Here is a 27,442-nt window from a genome sequence, read left to right on the forward strand (position 1 = left end):
TTTGCACCCTTGGCAGCAACCCCACACCTATCTCTATAAGCATCTTCATTTCGCTCTTGATACATAAATTACTAATAATTACGAATAATCATAAAACAGTGCTATGTACCACTAATATATCTTTTACTATTATTTAAATAAGACAACCAAACTTTAAGTATGCATTTGCGTCTATTAATGCCAGAAGATATTATTTACTACCATAACCACTGTTAGCAATTATTACTACCACCACTACGTATATTAATTAATATGTTATTCTCATTCTGAGTGTTTTAGTGTTCGCTAGACGTAATTTTACGACGTAAAAATACTATTTCAATTAAATTGTATGTTAGATACTATATTTTCTATTTTGCTACATTTATGTTATCGAGTTATTTTTATGTGTAATTTATTTTGGGATATTTACCAAAAATTCAGCTCAAAGTCTTTTTCAGATGACAATTAATCTCTAGTGTAGTTCAAGATGAAGTTGGTCATCACTTCATGTAACTTCAGCTGTATCCACTTTTATAATTGTAATCTGCCACAGAAGAATTGAAACATACACAAATTGAAACACTATTGTTATTGCTTGGAAAAACAATTTTATATTTTCGGAAATATTAAAGCAACAAATTAATGTTGAAACTAGAAAATAATATTTAAAACTGACAAACGGTTTTAGAAATACACATTTTTATATCAAAAAGAATTAATTAGATAGTCTTAAGTTTTAAATATGTAATACTGTGATTTTAATGTTATTCTTAGAGAATTCTTCTGATCCTGAAAACTAACACCACGTAAAGCAAGAAAAAGTCTTATGGTGAGGAATCGGAATCATAATTTAGGATAAGATTTCGTACATACAGTCACGAAGCTCAATACTTAGGAAATATGCATCCATTGACAGTTGAAATTGCTAGTTGCTATTCACTAGGATCGCTACTATCACCTCATCACAGACCCCTTCCCTAGCAGATGTCAAAGTGTATTATAATTTTGCTATCGTGTTCTTTTGGAAAAATTAACACCTTCCTTCCATTATTGAAATATTAAATACATAAAGGTTTATTTATTATTTTAATGAAGTATATAGCATGTTTTATAAACTATCAACCTGGTTGGCAAGTTGGTATAGCGCTGGCCTTCTATGCCCAAGGTTGCGGGTTCGATCCTGGGCCAGGTCGATGGCATTTAAGTGTGCTTAAATGCGACAGGCTCATGCCAGTAGATTTACTGGCATGTAAAAGAAATCCTGCGGGACAAAATTCCGGCACATCCGGCGACGCTGATATAACCTCTGCAGTTGCGAGCGTCATTAAATAAAGCAATATATATATTTTTTTTGTTTTATAAACTAATCTTGCTGGATCTTTCGGAAGGAGAACTCTGGCCTCTTTTTCTTACAATTTATAGCACTACAAACGTCTTTCCTTGTCCCATATTATTATTCCAATTATTGTATTTTAGCCATTAACATTTATTACAACTGATAACGAATATTTCACAGTTTACACAAACTTTCCTTTTCTTCACAACAATGCGAAATACGGCACAGTCTATTGTTCCTAGTATTCCTAGTCGCTAGCCACTTGGAGTACTGTATCGCGAGAAATGCAAAAAATCTCAAGTTTCGTGACTATATGTACTAGACTGTTATAATATATTCTTTGTAACATCAAAAAAATATTTTATTCGTAATACCTTACATAAATACTACATTAATTTACATAACAATTCTCTCTGAAGTGTTCAAGGCTGCTGAATCAGCAATTCAGGTCCTATAGGTCCAAGAACTGTTGAATCTATATATTATCCATTATTTTGCCCATGATGTTCTGGGATGCATCTAAATGAAATTTAATAAGAATCAATTAATGAAATATGTAAAAGACTAACAGCAACAATAATGTTACTGTTGCTATTGTTTAATTTTGATTTATTCTGTGTATTTGTCACAACCAAAATGAATTAAATTAATTTAAAGTCAGAACTACTAACAGCTTAAAACTTATTAATTATTCTGTTTAACCTTTTAAATATGATAGTACAATAAAAATTGAATTTCAAGTAAAAAGTCAGTTTTATTACTCTCCAAACTCCGTTAAAAAACGGTCTTTAAAAATATTTATTAGGAAATTATATAGACATACACATCCAAGCACACAATCCTTAAAATTTAAAGGCAAGATTCGACCAGCTCTTTATATCTCGTAATATTATCTAATGATCGATATTCATTTAATTTAGAATGCAAATTCTGGACTTATAAAAATCTTGGAAGGCGAAAAGTCCTTATGATTACATTGTTGCAAAGATAAACATTATTTTAATTTGGCTTACCTCGGAAGTTGCTAAATTATCGTCACTAGCAGATCTTCGCATTCCATGAGGGCTGAAACAATTAATTACACCTTGTTTATCAACCAAAGTCAACTGTGTCACAGTACTGCAAATTGCTTATCAGTCAATTGGACTTTACGTCTACATATAAAAATAAACGTTAGGGAATATTTAATACCCAATCTAACACTTTTCATCATCTTGCTGTTTTGTCTTCAGTGATAGTGAATAATACATTACTTATACATACCGGTATCACAAAATTTTTAAAGACTATAATTTGTCAAATCAGAATTTACTCTGTAGACTTCGATTAAAGTACCGGTATCTATTTCTTATGAGGAAAATAGTGAGTGGATTTTTTTGTACTAACACTTGCTAACACTGCCAACTAAATTTCACGCCTTCCTACAATAAATTACAGTACATTAAAGGTTTTGTTTGATCAATAACAGTACGTGAAACAGAAGTCATGAAGGTTGCTATGGAAACAATTTTTGTTTCTGTGAGAGAGTAGACTTAATCCATAATCTATTATTCCTATTTCAAATGATATGAATGTGAACATTCAATAGAACTGATTTTTAAATATTCGAGTGAATATAGAATGCTATCCGAGTCATTTCAGTGTGCATAAATTAATTTGATAAAATTATGTTTTTATAATATAATGATAAAAAGAATAGTTATTTTAACATTTTTCACAGGTGTTTTGATAATATTATAAATAATCTATAAATAATTTCCAGCATTAATGTGATATGAAAGTGATTAATTATCAATTTTTTTCATAACATTATTTGAGGCGTGGATCAAGCACAAATTTTCATAAATTGAGTTTAATTCATTTTCTGATTATCTGAAGTTTCATCTTTTCTGAGCAGTACCGGTAATGGATGAAGTCTTCATTCCAAGAATTCGCCGGTAGGTGGCACCAGGCTCAAATTATTTGTTCATGATGTTGTATTGTATTGTATTTATTAACATTCCATGGTATTCATACATTGCTTCACAGCTAGAATATGGATCAAGTCAAAAACTTAATAGGTACTACTATGAAGTCTTAATTTATATAGGTACAGAAGAAGGTTACAATATAGTCTACTAGTACAACACACAGTTTTAGTATCAATTTCATGAAATGTTGTTGAATGTCATGAATTCACCTACAGAATAGAAGGCGTGAGAAATTAGGTACCGGTACATCTTTAATTTGGCCCTAAATAATTTCATGTTTTGAGTTTCATTTTTTTATATCGATAGGAAGGCTATTAAAAATTTTTACTGCCATATAACACACTCCTTTTTGATAGCATGATAGACTTGCCGATGGAGTATGAAAGTTATTTTTTACGCCTATTTATGCTATGAACTGTTGAATTAGTTACAAAGCTTTCACGATTACATACGAGGAAGATTATTATTAATGAAAAAATATAGTGATAAGCCAGGGACATTATTTGTAGTTTCTTGAAAATAGTCCTACACGATTCCCTACTATTATTCTAATTATTCTTTTTTGGATCAAGTCACCAAAGCGTTGCATCAATTAACATCAAAAGCAAGTTAACTTTAAGTCCTATTATCTCAAAACTACGTCTCATAGACTTGATTCACTTTAGCTCTGAACGCCTCATTTGCTGTTATACATATTTCCTAAGAATAAAGAAGAATAAAAATACCGGTAATTTACCAACTTTGAAAAATAAAAATAAAAATACGTCATTTTGTTTGTATTTTGTTACTACTCGTTAATGTTTCTGAAATCCTGTTTATAATATAAAAATAATATGGATATTGCATGAGTATGTATGTAAGATTTATATACTGGTACCGATATTTTAAGTATATGGCACAAAAATGGTTTATTATGAACAGTAACAAAACACAATCAATACCTACAAATTAAAAATTCTTGCATTTTGTAAGACTAAATAGGCTAATGCTAAATAAACGAGTTTATCTGTAAGTTCCAATTTGAATACCGATATACTAAGTGAGAATAAAGTTAGTAATCACAGAAAACAACATAAAACAAATTATTCTGTGTACAAAACCGTTGCATTTATAAATATAAAAAGAAAGAGAAAGAGAAAAGAAACTGAAAATAAAAGACAAACGAATAAACTGAAATACAAAATAGAATAAGCATGATAATTTACAATTAGAACCTATTATTATATTTTGTACTTTGCTTATTCAATCGTGGAGGTTATGAATGACCCTTGATGGCAATGAATTTCTCTGAAAAATTTATTAACTCATCTGAATGCATTGAAATCTGTAATTGATCTTGGAATATTTTATTTATATTTTCTGCCAACTGTTTGTAACAAAACTTATTCGCAATGTAATTATAACTATTAAACATGTGTTTATCTGGTCACATTTCATGCCATGTACCTACCTGTGCCTAGTGAGAGGCCGAGGGAGTCGAGATACAGGTACTGGTACAGCATTTCTTTGAGGTTCTTCAGACGGGATTGTTTCAGACCTGCCCATTCAGATCAGTAAAAATAAGTCAATTCTTTACTAAAATATATAATACGAACCATGTCAGTAAACAATACAGATAGACAACACAGAGTGTGATATAATTTAATTTTGTATTCACAGAATTTTTTACTGTACGAATCTCAATGGCAATATACATGAGATCATAAAATTATACTTTAGACTACAGAAAACGAAGGGGTTAAAGTAAAGAATCCGAGGTGCTACACATATGTCATTTTTGCTCTGAAGTTATTATAGAAACAAGACAAAAAATCTGCGAAGAAAGACGATTATTTTCCATGTACCAAAAACCAGTGAAATCCCTATCACCTGGGATTCTACATTTTTAGAAAATAAAAATTTACAAGCTGGGTGCAATGCACTAAATAAATTCGTCTTCATCACTGCCGTTAGAGTTCTGATTTTTAATAACATCTCTTATTTAGTATTTTACTGATAATGTTAGTTTACTACAGTGGACTATAGTGGACTTTATGTCTGGATACATTAAGAAGATTGATTACTGGTACCTATAAAAACTCTCACTAAGGAAGAAAATGGTTTCGAAATAGTGTCAGTACCATACTTAATTTGTTTTTGACCTTTAACTTCTTGGGATTTGGTACCTATGAGAATGACATTTCTATTATGAAGATTATTTTATTAGTCTATTAACACTATTTAGCTAACCTCATTATAAGTTAAAATTTATTATTTAAATGATCATCTTGTTACAGAAGTCGGAATGAAATTTTCCTACAGCCAGAACATAACTGTACTGGCATTAGGCTATTTATAATTTGTTTGTGCATATATTTAAAAATAATGAAATATGAAGAGGAATGTAACTGATAGAATCAAATAATTTTTAAGAAAGAGGTTAGGATGCTTTCTAATAAATGAACACACAGTTATAGTTGGAATTAATCTTTTAATACAATGATTAATGAATGCCCGGGCCCATGCTACTTATTTTACAGCGAACAGTAAAATATTGTATCCCTGATTTAAAACATTACTACTAAGTGACACTTCTAACTGCCAGTAGCTATGCCATTAGCTTGTCATGAGTCCTGCAAAAGAAATCCTTTTGACAGTCACTTATCTTTATTACTAATTGTTATTTCACATCACCTTGCTTTAGCCCGCGGTGAATTGAAAAAGCATCTGACAGAAACTGGCCTATGGACTCTGCTATATGTTTTACTGAGACACGTTTTAATTAATCGAACTAGTTTCTTGGGAATACCAAATTCAATAAGAATATTATATAAAACCTCTCCCTTAACGGAGTCATAAGCGTTTTTGAAATCTACGAACAATTGATGTATTGTACCTTTATACTCCCATTTTTTTCTCCAATATCTGTCGAATACAAAAAATCTGATCAACAGTCGATCTATTATGCCTAAAACCACACTGATGATCCCCCAAAATTTCATCTACATAATATGGAGTTAATCTTCTCAAAATAATTATTGTAACTGTAAAATAGAATAGGAATTAATTAGACGGATTTTGAACTTGGAACCTCAACAACATTATCTGACATTCATGTACTAAGTTAATGCTCCGATCTAACGAAATAAGTATCGTACATTAACTGACAGAGCGGCAGGCCACAACTTTCGCTCCTGCCAATAACACGACACTCTTTAAGCATTGAATCAATTGGAAATAACTACTGTACCAGTATACTTCGTTTACATTTCAACACAATACCATCAAAATAAATCGCGCTGAAAGCATATCCGTTCCTTAGAGTTAGAAATAAAAGGAATATGAGAAAAAAAGCTGTTGTAGTTAGCCTGAAAATAACTGTTTAAGTTAATTCTTTATCAATAAAAACTACGTTGTGTTTATTAGATTAAAATGCATTTATTCACTTACCAAAAAGGATCTATTTGTCACTTTGGTTCCCTCTGCACAAAAGTAGGTTAAATGAAAGACATAGATGTCCCAAGAACAGTCCACAAAAGTTTCGAGAGAACAGGAAAGCAGGGCCCCACTGTTTTCACAGCATTGGTACCAGAATGTGAGAAGTTTTATTACGCTCCAGCCAGAAACAAAACCCGTGTTCTTCAACTCTATAGCCAATGACTTTACTTGTGGTGATGTTATAGCTCCTAAGTATTAGGAAAGCAAAGTTATTAAAGGAGATCTTTTATTTGATTTGATATTGATATAGTTTATTGCCACCCAACATATTTGGTCCTGCTGGTCCTTCACATTCCTTCACATTCACGGGCCAGTAGCCCCGTTCTTACACTACTTACAACATTTATTATTTCACCCAGGTGAAGTTCATCTACATTGGAAGAAAAATAATTGACTGTCTCTTCAAATTTTTCTAATTGTGGAAGACATCTTAGCATTATACATTCGGTAAATATCTTATCTAGTGAATGAATACTCCAGGCATGAGATATTCAACAATATTTTCATAAAATTATAATAATTAACACTTAAAATTGGGGATATCTGGGGACAAAAAGCAAAGTTCGGGGACAATCCATGGGAAATGGGATACCTAGTAACCTTGGTTTAGAATGCACCATAGGCTATACTAATCTGTGAACTGGTGCCTATTATTATGTGAATATGTGTACTTACGCATGTAAGTATGTATATGTAAATCACGTCTCATCTGAAAACATCAATATCTAAGGATCGAGCTCACGATCATAAGCTTTTCTTTAAATTATTAAAGTACCTCACTCTCATAACAGGATCACTCACATGTTTGAAATGCATGATGTATATTTTATATGATTTGAAAATAATTTTGTCGCAGTATGAACTGATTTGTTAACAATGGTTATTAGAGGAGGAAAATTTGCTCTGGCGCCAGGGATCGAATCCAAGTCCTTGGTGCTGCGTACCAAGTGCTCTAACCACTGAGCTACGCCGAAGTTCAATCCACAGCACCGGATCGAATCCTGCTCCTTTAGTGTTTTTCCCTTTGTGGCCTGATTCCAAGTTCGACATATACCAGTTAACATTATTAAGTCAACTACAATTAAACGTTGCTATAGTAACTTAATAAATAGTTGGACTGCAATTATACAATAATAATCATTGTTATCATAAAAGATATATTCTGTAGGACCAAAAATTAATCTTTACGGTGATTTGTTAATATCAATTTCCTGTCACTGACATCTCACGAATTTTTATTTTTTCACACACAGTTACAAAACTTTTATTCGGTAAGAATGTGTCGATAATTCTTCTATTTTTGATCTAATATACTGTAGCTCCAGAATTGATTACAAATTAGAGGCCTGCATTCCAATAAAAACAACCGATCGAGGGTCATAAGTATCATGACAGTATGTGCGGTCAGTCACTGAATACTATATGTAGCAGGCTGGCTTGTATACTCACTCCACATGAAAGCAAAACACCCAACCGAAGTATCGCAATTGACTGGTTGGTCTCAGTCGTTTGAAGCTTATCTTAGATTGAAAATTGTCTTTGATCAATGTGTTTACAGTATACGCTATGAAATGTTAAACTGCCTGATGCCCTCTCACCTAATTAGTGAACCTAGTAGGTATACATGCTAACAGATCTTTATCTTCTATTTGAACAGAACACTTGTGATATTTTGTAACAGCACTGTATTCGTAGTGTCACAGGACAAAAGTAAATACATTAAAGAAAACAAGAAGAAAATTCTAGATAAGATTGCACAAAAATTGTTAATTTTAAAAATAAATGATAGATTCTTTTATTTTTGGAATAACTTCAGCACGAATTTTGTTTGCTCTATTCTTGATATTTCTTGATATGGTCGTTGGATGTGAAATAATAGAATCTGCATCCACCTTACCATACATAGCTCCAAAGTCAATCATTGGCTGCTATCAGGTGCATCTTATTATAACTACTGTAAAAATTTTAAGTAAAATAAACTTGTACATTCGGTTTGTTTTTATTAAATACTGCTTTTGAAGAAATTTGGGACCCACCACAAAATCTCTGTTCTTTTTACCCAATCACATATTTACTAAGCTACATTAAACATTTTCATAATACTGATAAAATGAGTTTGACAAGAAGGATGTTGAATGACATTATTGATAATACTGTACTTTCGTTTAAAGATTATGTTTCCTTATTTAAATGTTCAACAACAAATTCCACAATTCGGGACATCTGGCCGAAATCTACAGCTGACCACTAGGATCCAGAATACAAAGCAGAGGTTAAATGAAAAATACAATATGATTGCGGAGAGAATACGGAACAATGATCATTTTAAAAATAAAGTACAATTTGATTTCAGAGAAACATGAGATGAAAATATATTGAATAGTAATGAAATGAAGTGAAAAAGAAATTACATAGTATTATACAAGTGACTGTGTAAAATGGATAATGAATCTCTCAATACCATTAGACAAATTTTGTTAATGTCCTCATTAGAAAATTTAAGAGAAAGGAGAATGGTTTTGGTTAACTTAAATGAAGTTCCCCTAGCGCCAAAAAGAAGTCCTTTCACTTCCCAAGTATTAATATTCATTTTGTATCTCTCACTGAAGTGAGGAATACATGGGTTGTAAATAGACTTCTTTTCATCGTTAACGTTATTGGCTTGTTGATCATTCTTCTCAAAACGGACAGTGGGGTCAAAAATGATGCTTCTTTGATTCTGGCGATCGATGGCTATAATGTCTGCTCTTCCCGTTGACCCATTCTCAGCCAAGCAGAGCACTTCTTCGTAAACCTCCCACTTTGCTTTCCGAAGAGTGGTTGCGATGGAGCTTCTCACTTTATGGTGGCGATTGTTCCTCAGTAGTTCTTCTTTAGGGCAATAACCCAAAACATGTCTAAGGGTTTCTACTTCGTTGCATCCTGGATGACGACAGTTTTGATCTTGAAAGGAACGACCTGGCACCTATCGTACTGCTGCAGTGTTTGTGGACATCTTTATGGCATTGGTCCACTCTGAGGATGAAATCCCTCTTCTAATACTAATCCTTCTTTTCGTGCTATCTCAAATTAAAACAAAATGGTAACCTCCTTAGGTACCGTAAGTTGTTTTGAGTATCAGTCATTGAAAGGTGACGTAATTGTAGTGCAACAACCTCGAGCACTCACAACCGACTGAGTACAAGCTTCAACCAATCGATTATAAGTACCGATACTCGAACGAATCATTACCTGGCTGCTTTCTTCACAACCGAAGGCTGATTGGTGAGCTTCGGTCGGTTGTTTTCATGAGAATGCAGGTCTATTACAAATCTATGAACAATATCCCTAATAGACGGATACTTTTGCAGAATCTTTTCTCTAAATTTTCTGTGCAATTTTCTTGTAGATTTTTTCCTAATGTAGATAAAAGTACTTTGTTCTACATAATAAATACGAGTAGCTACATTGAAACCTATCGAAAACTAACCGAATTTTACATAGAAGGAAAGGCAGAAAACGAGCCAAATTAGATTGCAACAGGACGAAAATCCGTCAAAGCAGTAGTGACTGGACCTAAGGCTTTCCTCTCTTATCTACCACTCTCTCACCAAGTTCATCAAAGGTTGATACTCGGCCAGACTACATAAAAATTCCCTACATTATTCTATTTGTAAATTCAGGAGGCTTGAGACACATTCGGTATGTTGCAGCATAAGAATTATGCAGAAGTTTTCAAGACTCTTCAATGAATTGTAACACACAACATAATATCAATCCTGTAGCAATTAAATAAACAGTTCAGTTTGGATAACATTATATTTATTGGCAGCAATTATTATTTTAATTTATGTATAACACCTAGAAGTACAGAAGAAAGAGCACAGAAGGAAGAAACACTAGTGAGAATTACACATAGCGACTGATGTACCTGGAAGTATCAAGCAGGCCTTTGCTGGGGCCTGTGATGGGAGGGAAGAGCACTGCTGGTGGAGGAAGAGAGGAGATTTGTCCCAATCGACCAATACCAGAATTTCCTGGGATTGGAGGAAGTGGTGAAGGTGTGTAGTCTGAACCTGCAGAACTAGAAAGAAGGAAACAAACAAGAATTAATATTTTTCTCGGTTCATTATTTAACAGTTCAGACTTTGGCACCAATTTAAGAGACTGCTGTTGAATGCCTTTGAAAAGTGTCGTGCCATGCCATATCTGTATTTATGAAAGAAGAAGCATGGTAAGTGTCAAACTGAGAAGCGTCACTGCTACTATTCAAAGAAACAAATTTATACATCTTGATTACACAACTTTTAATACTATATCACTTAGGCATCTGGATTGACTCTGCTTTAACCTGGAACTATCATGTTGAGAAAACTATAGAAAAATTGAACCACTATATATATGCTTTCAGAATTTTAAGGGAAGAAGATGGTATTTTTTGGTGAAAAACGAGTAAATTAAAAAAAAAAAATTCTTTAAAATACTCTGTGATATTTGTGGAATGCATAGCATAACATTTTGTGGGTATTTGTGCCCTTATCGGATGTTGAGTCGCCATTTTTAAACTTCCTGCATTATGGATTTTTAAATCACTCGCCCACTTTTATTGTTGTTTCCGGGAAATTAAATTTTCAAAAAAAAAAAAAAAAAAAAATTAAAATACCCTTTGATATGTGTGGAATGCATTGCATAACATTTTGTGGGTATTTGTGACCTTATCGGATGTTGAGACTTCATTTTTAAACTTCCTATGCTATGGATTTTTAAATCACACGCCCGCTTTTATCAGTTTCCAATAACTTCATTTTTTTTTGCTACATTGCCATACAAAAATGAATATAATTTCTGAACTATTAAAGATACATGCATGAAATTTAGAACACTCATTCTTTAGACTATTAGGAAACTTTTCTCTGTAACAGAATTTTGTTAATTGATTTCATTTTAAAAATACGTCCGTTTGTTTGCAAGAAAGGAAATCAGAAAATTGTTATTAAATTTTAATTCTTTATTTTACAAACGTAGGGACTAATATCAAAATTCTGTTACAGACTGTTTGTAGAACATGCTTTTGCAAATACATTGCAAAAAACTGTTTGAATATATCTTTGAAAATCGGTTTAGATATATCGGTTTTAGTACAATCCTGCATTGGGTATATTTTTTTCAAATTTGGGCCCCCAAATATTTTTTTTTTTCAAAATAATATTATTTGGTTGAGTTGCCACAGCTATGAGCTCTCTGCATACAAAAAATTAATATTTTACACCAAATAGGAAAAAAGTTTTAAAAAATACCATCCTCTCCCCTTAAGCAAAACAACCTCTAATGAAGTTTTAAGATCTATGTATTTTGGCTATATACATTCCCAGATTCAGTATGACATACCATTATGGGGCGCAACAAGCAAAATTACGGAAAGTTTTAAGCTACAGAAGAAAATTGTAAAAATTAGGAAACAAGTACCTATAAGGTCGCAAAGTAGAGCAATTTTTAGAGAACTCAAAATTCTACCCGTGCCTTGTATATACATTCTAGAAACAGTGTCTTTCATAACATAAAAACAAAGCAAAATTCAAATTGAATTCAGACTACCGCATGTATCAAACAAGAACATCAAGTCATATCCATTTGTCTACTCACAGAATTACCACAAGTCTTAAAAGTATTTTACATAGAGGTATAAACATATATAATAAAATTCCAAGCTTCATAATAAATAGTAGACAAAAAAAAAAAAAATTAAAAGCATAGTCAACAGGTTGCTGCTGCATCATATGTCATATACTATAATTTATGTCTTTAGACCTTGCATGAAAGTATAATGCTGGTACTGTTGATTATTGAAATTCAAGTCGATATTTCGGGCTTCATTATCACAAAATCAATTTGAAAAGTATTCCTTAAAAATGGGATTTCCCTTAAACCGGGTTTCCTTAAAAGTGGGAATTAATTACATTATTCTTATGGTAATTTGGCTGGGACTTAACAGATTATTCCTTAAAAACGGGTATGTTAAAACGGGGCTTTACTGTATTTTTCACTGTACTGCATAATTTTGCAAACATGTTGGTCTCATTAACTAAATAAATAGAAATTTCGGAGTGGTTACTGTACTTTGACTAAGCGAAATATGATAATTTCATACCTGTTCGGTGTCCTCATGCTGATATCACTTCCTGCACGATCCGAATCATGGTCTGCATTGAACCTCATGGATCGATGGAAGAGAGGCTCAGCACTGGAAACCAGAATTATTTATTTAGTTCCTGCATTGGTATAATCATATTTCATGTTTAGCTCTGATGATTCTTCATCTTACCTCGGGTGAATTGGTGGCAGCTTTTCTCTGTCTCTAGTATAGCTGCTGAAAGGTACTCCAGACTAAAAGCAAGACATAAAATCACGTTACACTAAGTACTGGGTTCGATTCATATTCTTCATTATTTTTTGCAGAGCAGATTTAGATAATGTTTAAATATAACAGCACTGTCTAATTATGGATATAAGAAATTAAATGAAACATAAAAGTCCTTGAAAATAGTTACGATACAGTACCTGATAACTTGGACTAGCATCTGAATATGTGGCTGCATGAATCTCCTGCTGATAAATCCTATATAATTCTTGAAGGTCAGGTGGCAACGTAACACAGCCCTCTGTAAGCAGAAAATACAATGCAGTTTTATGATCAGCGATGTCCAGCCCTAAATTCACTGTGACAGAAATATTAGAGAAGAAGAGAATTAATGGCTTTATTGCCAAGAACGACAGATAATGGAGAAAAAATGGGAGTATAAGGGTACAGTGCATCAGTTATTCATAGATTTCAAAAAGGCATATGACTCGGTTAAGAGAGAAGTTTTATGTAATGTTCTTATTGAATTTGGTATTCCCAAGAAACTAGTTCGATTAATTAAAATGTGCCTCAGTAAAACATACAGCAGAGTCCGTATAGGTCAGTTTCTGTCAGATGCGTTTCCAATTCACTGTGGGCTAAAGCAAGGAGATGCACTATCACCTTTACTTTTTAACTTTCCTCTAGAGTATGTCATTAGGAAAGTTCAGGATAACAGAGAGGTTTTGGAATTGAACGGGTTACATCAGCTGCTTGTCTATGTGGATGACGTGAATATATTAGAAGAAAATCCACATACGATTAGGGAAAATATGGGAATTTTACTTGAAGCAAGTAAAGAAATAGGTCTGGAAGTAAATCCCAAAAAGACAAAGTATCCTATATGATTATGTCTCGTGACGAGAATATTGTACGAAATGGTAATATAAAAATTGGAAATTTATCCTTTGAAGAGGTGGAAAAATTCAAATACCTGGTAGCAACAGTAACAAATATAAATGATAGTCGGGAGGAAATTAAACGCAGAATAAATATGGGAAATGTCTGTTATTATTCGGTTCAGAAGCTTTTATCATCCAGTCTGTTGTCAAAAAATCTGAAAGTTAGAATTTATAAAACAGTTATATTACCAGTTGTTCTTTATGGTTGTGAAACTTGGACTCTCACTTTGAGAGAGGAACATAGGTTAAGGGTATTTGAGAATAAGGTGCTTAGGAAAATATTTGGGGCTAAGAGGAATGAATTTACAGGAGAATGGAGAAAGTTATACAACACAGAACTGCACGCATTGTATTCTTCAGCTGACATAATTAGGAACATTAAATCCAGACGTTTGAGATTGGCAGGACATGTAGCACGTATGGGCGAATCCAGAAATGCATATAGAGTGTTAGTTGGGAGGTCGGCGGGAAAAAGACCTTTGGGGAGGCCGAGACGTAGATGGGAAGATAATATTAAAATGGATTTGAGGGAGGTGGGATATGATGGTTGGGAATGGATTAATCTTGCTCAGGATAGGGACCAATGGCGGGCTTATGTGAGGGCGGCAATGAACTTCCGGGTTCCTTAAAAGCCAGTAAGTAAGTAAGTATTGCAAAGAATTCAGCATTAGTTACTAACAACAACATTTCATCTTTATTAAACAAAGTCTACATTTTTCTTGCTCAATGTTCACTGTGGACAATACACCGAAATAGTATTGGAAATGCCATGATTAAAAAAATCCATTCTATTAAACAGTACTCTTCTTATGCTATCTTCTAAATGACCAATTTTAGGAGCTAAGTGACATCGAAACAAAGACAGGTTTTAGTGACATTAACAGTTATGAAAATTATCTTTCAAGTATATTTGCTGGCAAGTTACAGGTGTTCAAAGTGTCTATCCTGAACCTGATTACATTCATTACACTGTAGTAACAGTGGTTATCGGCACGTGTCAAATTTGATCAAAAACAGCTAATACTCGCATAGTCGGTTCCTCTCTAATGTCAATTCGAGTGGTGTATTACTTCATTACTTCACATGTCTCATAAGAAAAAAAAATTAAGGGCGTGAAGTCGGGTGATCACGCTGGCCACAACAGGTCCGGCTCTCCCTCTCCATTCCTCCCTGTAGATGTTGTTCAGATGTGCTTGTACAACCAGGTTGAAGTGCGTTGGAACGTTATGTTGAATCACATGTCCCCTCACATCTTGAAGGGTACATTCTCCATGAGCAGCGGAAGCGTGTTCCGAAGAGTGCTCCATTCAAATGGGGCAGCAAAATGACAGGACACTTGTAACCTGTCCACAAGGGTACTTTAAGAAATAATTCATTTCATAATTTACTGTAAATGTCACTAAAACCTGTTTTTTTTTTCCGATGTTGCATAGCTCCTATACGACGCATCGGAGAACATGGGTTGTTTTACGAAAAACGATCCTCATTGCAAGATCTATCGATTCCCAGAGTTTGTTGCAGAGGTCCTGAATCACCCTGTATACCAGTTGCAACTTTTGGTACCTCTTCAGTTTATACTGAAACAATTTATCACACTATTTTCTAGTATTTACATTTTAGACATCACACCACATACCTTCCATCAGTTGACGCTGGCGAGTGATGATTTCTTCACAGAGATGACGCTGGCGATCATAGCGCAAAATGACAAGGTCTCGTCTTCTCAGTTCATGTTGTTTGATAAGACGTTCACTCTGGAGCGCCATCTTCTCCACCTCCAGCTCATGGACGCGACACATGAGGGCGAGTAACTCTCGTTCCTCTTCTGAACTGATCTGTGATGGAAGCTCCTGCAAAAGGCAGATTGACTACATACATATGAGCACAGATTTAATAATACCGCTAATACATTTTTATATTATATTGCAACTATTATTTTTAAGGTAGTGAGTACTATAGGCATGCATATCAATCTTAGGATATAAATAATCTTTATATATATATTAGATAACCAAAAACTTGATTATAGAAAATTTAACTAATGTTATTAAGGGGTTAGGTACAGCTTACAGCAGTAAAATTTTGGATTTTTTTTTTTTTTTTTTTTTTTTTTTTCAAAATTCAGTTCACTGTGCAGTGATGAAGCGTTTCCAACATAACTAAAAAACTATCAAACATTCTATGATGAAATTTTTTGTGTGTATTTATGCATGTCATATCTACAATATGGTGCAATATCACTTCTCTATCTTTGATAATTTGTCTGATAAAAAATAAATTAATTTAAAAAAATGGTCAAATATCAGTATTTTCTTCTAACACAAAATAAAAAAAAAAAATATTTATTAAGGAATATAGTTTAAAGAGCATGATGTTGTAAACATGAGTTTCAGCAATAAAATAAAAGAGAGAGAACATGAAAAAGTTAACAAGTTTATGAGTTATGAAGGAAAAGCTTCACCATTTTGAATTTTGAGAAAAAAATATAAATAATTTTTTAAATCATAAAAATATTTTTTCATATAGCAGAAGCATAATGTTTTACATATACCAATTTTCATTGTTGTACAAGGTAAGGTAATGGAGGAAAAAAATGTTGGATACTTCCAAAAATTTTACTGCTGTAAGCTGTACCTAACCCCTTAAATACGGTATTTACATAAGGATATAATATATTCCTACGAGATTAAATGGTGAAATAACATAAAAGAAATTACTTATATATTACACACAAAGTGCACAAAAACTAGAGGCACAAACTTTGTGAAGTAATAGCTGGGCAACAGAGGAAATAATTTTTAATAATAGATCTATGTCCGGAAATGCCCCTTCATTGCTAGAATGTGTCGAAGTTACAATACATATGTCTTCGCGCTACGAGTTGGCGCGGGGAGTAGATAGGCGGGACGGGGGAACTTTATGCTACACTCTGACCTGAAAACTTCGTCCACTTACTTGGCTACACGGGAACGGAGTCAGACATAAAGGAAGATGCGGTGTTGTCGCTATGACTATCATTATCACATTTTTTTTTTAATTTCTGGAGCATGATCTGTCCATGATAATCGTCTGTTTATGTTCCAGCCGTGTATATTAATTCGAATCTCTCAACAAAGCCATTAGCCCCACCGCCCCCATCCTGATGAACAACAATGAGTGTTCTGGGCACATTTACGGTAGTCAAAACTCCCGTAACATTTTTATCGTGCCAGAACTTGGGAAACGTTAAATTGGTAGGCCTATCTATCCGCATTTCGTCCAGATACAAAATCGGTTTTTCAACTTTACTAAGCTTTCTTATTTGCTGTAGATATCTTCATGTATTCTAATTTACAGTGTTTTCCTCATTTTTTTTTGCTGCACACTTCTTCCACCTGAAATTCTTTTTCTTCAGTATTCGTCTTAATGTTGTCTTTCATTTCAAATCAATTTTCTCTTGTAAAAGGATAGACGTTTGTTGCAGCTTGGTACTATTTTTTTACTTGTTATTTAACGACACTGTAATAACTACTAGCTTCTTCAGTGTCGATTGAATTTGTTGGCGAGATGGTATTTGGCGAAATGAAACCAAGGATTCGCCATAGATTACCTGACATTCGCCTTCCGCTTGGGAAAACCTCGGAAAAAACCCAACCAGGTAGTCAGCGCAAACGGGAATCGAATTCACTCCCGAGCACAACTGCAGATCAGCAGGCAAACGCGCTATCTCCTGAGCTACGCCGGGGGCCCTCTTTCTTTTTCAAATAAAAATTCTCAATTATATCTTTTTTGTCAATCTCCCGTCGAAGTCATCTACATTTGCGTTTCGGTACTCTGGACGTTTACATTTTTTTTCTCCCTCAGGTGTCGACAACGCACTTCCTTCTGTGCAGTCTTTCATTTCATTCCTTATACGCTGTATTGTTCTTGTGGATAGATTAGAGTACTTTTCTACCTTTGCTGTAGGTTTTGTAAGAGGAATGCAAAGGCACTGTTGTTCTTCTTCGCTATAGATTGTCAATCCTTGTTTCCTCTTTGTCGACATATTTACAATAAACAAAAAACTGCTGTAAACCTAAATAACAGTATACAATAACATAAATTCTATTAACTATATTATTATCAACACTATTAACACGAAAAGCAAAGGATAACTAAAGCAATACAAGATTTGTGGTGTACTGAAAACAATTGTCTTGTTGAAACTAATAAAACACTACAGTAAAAACCCCACTATTATTTTCACAAAGTCGCAAAGACTCATAGACACGTGCAGTAGATGTTTGTGAAACAGGAATATTGCAGTGAACAGCGCGGTGCGCATGCGCGACTGTTTCCCCTCCGCCCCGTCTAAGTACTTCAGCCGCCTTCTCCTGGCGTGACAACAGTAGTTCACAACCTTGGAGCAGGTGCGGCCCGTGCTATGTGTTCAGTGATTCATTGAACCTCCTATAATTTTCTTTTCATAAAATCTTATTCTCTTTCACTCGTAAAAACCGAGGATATATGTTTTAGCATTAATCTGCATACCAAAACTTGGTTGAGTTGTGTTTATATTGATGTCTTATTGTTGTTGCCATAGGAACCGTGGTAACTTCTTGTGAATACACTTACGATGCAATCACAAAGTAATTTTAATCAAAGTGTAGAGGCCAATGCAGTGTCATATGGCCTGTTCAAAAAGAAGGAAAGTTGAGCGAGATAATTGCCAATAATTAATTAGAATTATATAATTCTACAGACAGTTCTTTTGTTCTCGTACCGGTACATAATTTATGACACGAGGCTTCCAGCTTCAGTTCTCTTCTGGAAGAGCTATACTAAGGACTTTTATTGTTCTTAAAATCCTACTGCACTTGATGCAAACCCTGGGATAAGTGCCTCGAATAGTAACTACCGGTACTAAATTATTAAGGACAACAGCAAAAGATTACATATAACAATACAGGTACATACAATGTACAATTCTTTATTTTCTGAGAGGAGAAAACGTGCAAAGTGCGTCAGTACACATAAAAGTTTTCTTGCTCCTATGACGTAATCACCATTTTTTAACAAACTGCGATACAGCAGTCATTATAGCTATAGTCGTATATTATTAAAACTTAGTATACCAGTACGACTCTATTTCAAAGCATATCTCGTCTATGTAACTTTGATATGATTAATAGAGAAGAACTGCAAAATCGTCTAAATACTCTTAGGGTGCTATTCATAGACATTTCGCTAGCCCGCGCTATGAGTGTGCTAAACTAGCCCCGGCTATCGACTGATTACTTGTACAGGATTCATATCATATCATATCGCTGACACTGGTTTATGAATACGAAAAACGTTAGTTCGCTGATCATGCGCTAAGAATGTCTATGAATACAGCCCTGAATGATTTAGAGTTTTAGACTAATCCTATATAATTCCAAATAATTAAAAAATAACACAATTCTATTCAGGCAGAGAAAACCGAAAAAGAAAACAATAATAACATTTTAAAATTGTCACGTTATTAGTCAAATGGCTAAAGCATCATCGCCTTTCCATGTCAGAGATCAAATCCCGGTAAGTCTAAGTGGAATTTGTAGTGCATGAAACAGTGTTTTGATGTGTTTCCATAGAATATTTCCTTTTACCTTCCCTCCAGAATTCTATTCTTTATCTTGGTGTAAGTAGGTCACACCATGGGCAAAGCTTATGATGGAAAAGTAATTAATGATGAGCATTGGAGCATTATTTCTAGAGTGGAACGCTTACGTCAATGGTGAAAATCGAAATATTTGTATTGGCGAAAGGGTAAATATTTCTTAAAACAAGGCTTATACAGGGACATCATTTTATTTTTAATCTAATTTTTATTGTATCTGAGTTTTTTAATGTACTTCACTCCCACCCCTTCTACTAGTAAACTTCCATTCGTTTTCCACACAGAACCGAGGCCGCGTATGCAGTACTGAGTTAGTGAGTATAGTACGTTCCAGAAATATGTTCGTGTTTCCCAGTGACGAAAGAGCTTTCGATATTGAATCATATTTTCACACAGGTACTGTCGTCCGTTTGCCTACGTCACATCCCGGTTTCCCCCACCTGCTTCTGTTCGTCCCTCTGTAAAGTCTAGTAGCTGGGCTGTCTTAGCTCTTTTCTGAAAACATTAATTTCTGTTAGGAATTGGACGTCTACGTAATATTATACAACTGTTTAAAATAACTTAAATAAAAGGGCCTCGTTAAGTAATTAATTAACTGTCACGTGATTTCCCCCTTTTCTACGACCCTGCAACAAAACCAGTTGAACGGACAGTAGATAGCATTTCTGAGTAATTTTATCTTTTCGGATCGGGCAGAAGTGAAGATTGAATTTACAGTACCTAAGGTACTCTTTTATAGAGTAGGTATAGAATTATTTCAACATGAGTTACTCGTACGAAGGACGAAACTGGTAATTGGAATTAAGTACAATAGTCTATAGTGCGATAATATGCACAAAAGAACTGAAGCCTATATCGAAATGAACGGCCACCATTTTCAAAAATGTGTTTAAATATCCATATTATGATTATTTTTCAATTTAACTTCATTCTCTATATTGTACGCTAATGTACTGTAACAGTATAATATACACTGCATACGTCCGAATGGATAGTTCAATTCGTGAGTAAAACACTTGTTGTTAATACAGTACTGTACTTTGATTAAACAAAACCTAATGAAAATTATCAAACTCAAAATTGCGATATTTCCGAGTTTACATAAATGGATGAACTACTTTTCTTCCCTCCTATACCTAGTAAAGTGGTTTGTATTTTACGCCAGTATCATCGAAGTCCAGTCTTGGAAGGGGGAGCAAGCGGTGTTTCCAGTTCTAGACCTCTAATCCAAAGATATAGCCAGGTTAATATTAAAAATATTAGTAAAAATAAAATGATGTCCCTGTACATACCATCATTCAAAAGAAAAATAAGACACAGTATAAAGCAGATGATTTGCTGTTAAAATAGGTATCTATCTGTCATCTCTGGTGAGTAAGCGATATTTTACTTCGGAGGTCACGACAAGACTGTGTAAGCAGAATTATTCAACTTGTTTTAGTGTATTTTTATTTGAATATGAAATGGAAGGCATTACATCTTCAAGAGCAACACTCCTTTGCCGACAGCTCTCCAGTTCTCGTTCTGTGCTTGCTCGTAGATCAGCATAGCGTTCCTGCTCCTTCTCAATGAACGTGAGCTGCGACCAAGCCATCTGCAGAGACCCGTCACCTTCCATGTCGAAGTAATCTGGATACAAACATAACATACTGGTATTTAAATATACAGTATATTGATAAATTATTATGAAGTAAAATACATTGTCGAATATCTTTTAAAAGTTAGTACCGATACCTGTAACTTTTTAGATCTGCTTTCTAAATAAATCATTGTAGCCATATTGTGAATTTTATTTCCACTCAACAATAGGATTTTATTCTTCCAACAATAATTCCTTTCTACAATTCACCTTAAACGCTCTTGTCAACAATAGAATTTTCACTCAACACAGTATTCGTTATAGCACTCCACTGACGGCAATGACAATTTACTTGGACTATTACGAACAACAATGAACTGTTAATCTTAACTAATATTTACAAAGCACTATTTACAAATCAGAACTATCAGTTCTCAGTTCACAGTTCTTCTAGCTCAGTCACTCGAGTTCACAGTATCTCGAACCACAGACCTTCAGAGACAGTTCACTGTACTCGAACTCAGGTCCCTCCAACTGCGGTCCACTGCACTCGAACTCAGGTCCCTCCAACTGCGGTCCACTGCACTCGAACTCAGGTCCCTCCAACTGCGGTCCACTGCACTCGAACTCAGGTCCCTCCAACTGCGGTCCACTGCACTCGAACTCAGGTCCCTCCAACTACGGTCCACTGCACTCGAACTCAGGTCCCTCCAACTGCGGTCCACTGCACTCGAACTCAGGCCTTCGGATGCTGATACAGTTGCGGACGCACACTCCAGTCGAACTCTGGTACACAAGACTGGCTTGCTTGCTCTGGCTTTCTCACTGACTGGCTGACTAATCAACTGAAAACTGCTCGAGTTCGCTGGCGTTTCTTCTTTTATAATCACAGCGACGTAGCCTCGAAAGTTCGACGCGTCTCCAGAGATTGCACTCCAGAAAAATCCAGAGCCCTCTCCTCTCTACCAGCACCAGATGCGCGCGCACTCTCGTCGCGTTGACGTAATACACCCCCTCTCTTCTCTCCGCCGCGCGCCGTCCCAAAGTGCTCCGCGCGATCTTCTCTCTTGCGGGACGCTGGTCGTGAGTTCGAATCTCACGTCGCTGTCACAATATTGTAACTATTATACAGAGTGGAAGTGATTGACGGGACATCAGAATGCACTAAAATAAATGACAAATTTATTATCAGTTAATTAGGAAATTTGACTGAAAATCTTCATAGTTAGACAGCGCGCACGCACGCACACACACACACACACACACACACACACACACACACACACACACACACACACATATATATATATATATCAAATCTCTTATAGATATAGAGGCAGCTATGTTATATAAAATAATTGTAAGCATAAATTTTGTAGTAATCAACCAGTCATGTAGTAGGTATTGGAACATGATGTAAATAAATGCTTAATAAAAAAAGCGCCCACACGCACAAACAAAAAAAAATCGGTTTGAATGGCAGTCTTCTGTCACTTAGTCATTGCAGCAGGGTTGCCAAACTGCTTAATGACAGAAAATAACGATATATGTTAATAATTTTATTTGATTTGCAAGCAAATCGTCCTTTTTATTTATAAGCTACAAAGGGATAAATCATTCCTTATCGTTTTCTCTAATGATAAGAATAAAAATCAGATTTGTAACATTCAGGGGAAAATAATTTTTTTCTGAGAAAGATATTCATTTGGGGCTAGTATGATATTTTGTTGTAATCTATTCAAGAAATAAGCTGTTAAAATGTTATTTATTGACCAAATACTTCAGATAAGATGTTAAATATTTGTCCATTTTGAATCTTTCGTACACTACTTTTAACACTTGAATATAAATACTTAATCAAATGGCGAACTTACTCGTGTTAATTATGTAAGCATGTGCGGCTTACAGCTGTTTCGGTGCTACTTAACAGAAGGCTCTGAGGATGGTGTCAAGTAGCGCCGAAACAGCTGTAAGCTATACATACTTACATAATTAACACGAGTAAGTTCGCCATTTAATCAATTATTTAAATATTTGTGATGAAGTCAATGAAGTTATGGTAATACAACACATTACTTTTGAGGTATACAGATCATTTCAATAACATTTGTCAACACTTAAAATCGATAAAATTATATGAGCAGCAATCACTTGCAAATAGACTATAAGATGAAAATTTTATTCACATTCATCCAGAATATTTTGTAAGTATGTATTTCAATTCAAGAGCCGAAGAAAATTAAGAGCAATATATGCTCTAGGTTCATATATATAATAATCCCATTGCCACGATAAAATAATAATAATAATAATAATAATAATAATAATAATAATAATAATCCGTGGCGCTACAGCCCGTGAAGGGCCTAGACCGACCAGCCGGCTGGTAGCCTCACGCCCACATGCCGAAACAGAGGTGGACGATCATCCAACCAGAATAGAGGTATCGTGTGGTTAGCACGATGATCCTCCCAGCCGTTATAGCTGGCTTTCGCAACCGGATTTCGCTACCTATTGTAGCTCCCCAAGTGCATCACGATGCTGGGTGGGCACCAGTTCCATACACTGGCCGAAATTTCATGAGAAAATGTCTTTCCCCATGACGTTTCGAATCAGCGCGCATTCCGTAACGCGAGTCCTAGGCAGGATGCCTTAGACCGCTACGCCACGGCGCGGGACTAACAATAATAATAATAATAATAATAATAATAATAATAATAATAATAATAATAATAATAATAATAATAATAATAATAGTAGGGGGAAGTCTTGCAGTACCGACCGCTTAAGGTTTTTGGGTTATAAATAAGAAAACATTCAACTTTTTGACACACTTTTTTTATATAATGTAAGTACATATATTATTGAACTCAATGGTAATTACAAAAAAAATTCAGAAATTAATATTAATACAAAACATAAACAAATTAAATGTCCATAAAATCGATACAATCAGAAAATTGGCAGGCAGTACCGGTCACATATTACTTTTGACAAAAATCACATTCATACGTGTCAGATGTCTCAGGAATGATGGCACAGGCTTCGTGAGCCCACATTTGGCATGAAGAACATTGGATCCAATCTTCATCATGAGATTCCCCGCAAAAAATGCATGTAGTTTCCTCCTTTTCGTCATTTTTCTTAGTTGTCTTTCTTGAGCTTTTTGGGAAGAATTTTCCTGATAGGGGGCGTTTCCCACGCACTAGGCTCTTGACTTCTCTCTTCAACTTTTCATTATTTTTTTCTCCTAGATATGTCTTTGTACAGTAGTGGCACTAGTTTCGTCACAGTTATAAATTTTATAGGGGTGAATACATGTTTTTTCCATTTGATTTGTAAGACTCTCAAAGAATCGATTGACTTGTGGCTTGTTAAACCCAATTGATCTATTAAGGCTTGTCGATTCAGGAGTACAGAGAGACAAATTCGGGTGCTGTTTCATTAAATCATAATAAAATTGCTTACAAGCAGTCTTTTTGTCACGGTTGAATTTATGAGGAATTTTTAAGGCCTCACCAAGTTGAAAAGCTAGATTCAAAAACTCTTTCCTTGTGAGTGGTAATAATCTATCAGATAGATATTTCACATGATCCAATAGAACATCTTCGAATTCGGCATTGAACGTGGGTTTAAAACGGCCAAGTGCAGGAGTGAATGTAATTTCCGTACCTCATTTTAAGGCAGAAATATGATCAATCAACGTACTTTTGGGGATATTGTATATTTCAGCAGCTTTGCGGATAGCAAGTTGGCCTGTTAACACTTTCTCTACAGCCTGTTTCATAGAATCTGGATGCCATTTTCCTTTGGAAGGTCTACTTATCACTGGAGGCATCATAAACGTCCTATAAAAATATTAAACGAACATAACTAACATGGAAGAATATGACCGGTACTGCAAGATCAAGAGGTGACCGGTACTGGCTGACACGCAGCGAAACATATAATATTTTTTTCTATAGCATCATTATGATATGTAACATGGATCACGCACAAAAGTAATTCATAAATCATGACTGAATCGAATGAAACAAGATTTATAACGATACTTACCGAATTGCCTTTGTGTCAGTCAATTTAGATTTAGTCGATTCGCGCCACAGCAAACAGGAAAGTCTTTCAACGGACTTTGTTAACGAATGAATGTAGATTTAAGTTTGAATTATTTACCAGTGATTTCTGACTGTTAGAAGTAACGTACACTACATTTCGCTTCCTGCTAATTGTTGTCGGTATTTAAAAACACACACTGACCGGTACTGCATGCTGACCGGCGCTGGAAGACTTCCCCCTAGTAGTAGTAGTAGTAGTAGTAGTAGTAGTAATAGTAGTAGTAGTAGTAGTAGTAATAATAATAATAATAATAATAATAATAATAATAATAAATCTAACCTCGATCAATGTCGAAATCTGGATCAGTGTTAGGTCTGATATGCCACCTGGTAGCAGTATTACGGGTATTCTTGTATAATTTGTTATTACGAGACTCCCATTGTGAAATCATTGTATGTTGCCGCTCTGCCTCAGCACTCAGACTTAGAAGATGGCCGTCATATTCCATTAGACGACGCCTGAAACCGGAATAATATGTAATAATTAAAACTGAATTCTTGTAACATCGGTAAGTTGTTCCCTCATATTAATATATGACAATTTCATATAACCAAAAACTCATTTACATCAATATTAACACTAAGGAAATAAAATAATAGTAATTAATACCAATCTGCCTATTCCAAGAATAATAATTTCCTTCCACTGCATTCTTATAATCTATTTTTTGAATATGTTTGTTTACTTAAAAATATACTATAATATTATTTTCTATTATTCAATAGCTTATTTTTATGATTAACAACTTTCAGACTTTAGCCTACTACACACTAGACCTGTAATATATGAGCCGTTCAGAGCAGAAGTGGTGTAAGTCAAAAATGGGTAATGAGGGTTAAAGTAAACATTCTGTAAACTACAGCGCGAAGTAGCAAATAATATTCAATTTATTTAAACTATTAGTAGTCAGTGGATACCAAGAAGGACATATTAATTGCTACTTTGTGCTGTATTTTACAGAATTTTTACTTTAAACCTCATTACCCAATTTTGACTTACACCACTTTTGCTCTGAACGGCTCATAATTTTTTTGCACGATCGTGTTTTCTGTTGTATTTACAGCTACTGTTGTAAGGCCTTAAAAGTTAGAATTCCCATACAGAAACTTGTTGCTAGGGAAACCATTACAGCGCACTTATTGTTATTTAGTTACCATTACAGTACAGTTTTGCGTAGTCTTTGGAATAATATTGCTCTAAATTTTCAATGCAAAATATATTGTATTTGTAATTTTAAAAATTATGATCGTGCAAAAAATGTTGTACAATACACGTTTGTGAAGTGCATTACAAAATCTCGGAAATTGAAAAACTCGCTCTGCTCGTTTTTCAAACTTTTTCTCGATTTTTTTAAAAAAGCACTTCCCAGCCTTGTATCATAATATCGGTATATTATTGTAGTATAGAAAGATCTACAAGTATATTACATATTGTTGAAACGTAGGGCTGAATTATTATTACTATTTTTATGCTATTTATAAAATTCGTCATTCCAAATTATTGATATTATTATTAATTATTATGGGGTATTAGTGGCTTATAATCAGATTCTAGTTACATTTCTTATTTGCGAAGTATGGGTATCCAATATACCATGAAGCTGAATCATTCCAGGGGAAGTTTTGAAGTTTTTAAACAGTGTTATATTATGGACATTCACCACCATAAACAGATCTTTCCATGTTTATTTTTTTTTACAGGTGAATAGGAATGTATGAAAAAGAGCTAAATACTTTTCGAAATGATCGACTCTAATGATCCAACGTGACTTTTAAATTATTGACGAGAAGTAGAGGACACGGATTGTGAGAGCAGCTACACTTGCAAATGAATCTAAATAAATGTACCGTACATTTTCAACAAACCACGAAAATCGTCTGTAGCTGCATTTAGATTGGCAACAGGCCATGATAGTTCGGCCAAACACCTGCATAGAATTGGAATATATCAGTCCCCTAACTGCCCATTGTGCAACTCAAACCAAGAAATGGATTCAGAACACCTCAAAATCTGTGCTTCAGTGGCTGACCATGATAATATCTTTGAAAAATATTGGAGTGCAAGAGGTCAAATGACTTTATTGTCAA

General features: G+C 34.4%; 1 protein-coding gene across 3 annotated transcripts in view; it reads right to left on the bottom strand.

Annotated features, from left to right (window-relative positions):
• Window positions 1-675: 675 nt before the first annotated feature.
• LOC138708934 (kinesin-like protein KIF19) overlaps window positions 676-27,442 on the bottom strand; it is a 214,816-nt gene continuing 188,049 nt past the window's right edge. For 2 of the 3 annotated variants that reach the window (XM_069839310.1, XM_069839308.1), the window contains exons 9-17: window positions 25,635-25,813; window positions 21,138-21,289; window positions 15,680-15,893; window positions 13,303-13,403; window positions 13,067-13,128; window positions 12,893-12,985; window positions 10,676-10,828; window positions 4,739-4,825; window positions 1,927-2,383 (exon numbers count right to left, since the gene is read on the bottom strand). In XM_069839310.1, coding sequence (XP_069695411.1) covers window positions 2,290-2,383; window positions 4,739-4,825; window positions 10,676-10,828; window positions 12,893-12,985; window positions 13,067-13,128; window positions 13,303-13,403; window positions 15,680-15,893; window positions 21,138-21,289; window positions 25,635-25,813 — 1,135 coding nt within the window. In that variant the 3' untranslated portion in view covers window positions 1,927-2,289. Of the gene's footprint in view, window positions 1,838-1,926; window positions 2,384-4,738; window positions 4,826-10,675; window positions 10,829-12,892; window positions 12,986-13,066; window positions 13,129-13,302; window positions 13,404-15,679; window positions 15,894-21,137; window positions 21,290-25,634; window positions 25,814-27,442 lie in introns of those variants that run through there. The other variant, XM_069839309.1, reaches the window with a different exon arrangement.

Source organism: Periplaneta americana, chromosome 11 (assembly GCF_040183065.1).
Source record: "Periplaneta americana isolate PAMFEO1 chromosome 11, P.americana_PAMFEO1_priV1, whole genome shotgun sequence".
NCBI lineage: Eukaryota > Metazoa > Arthropoda > Insecta > Blattodea > Blattidae > Periplaneta > Periplaneta americana.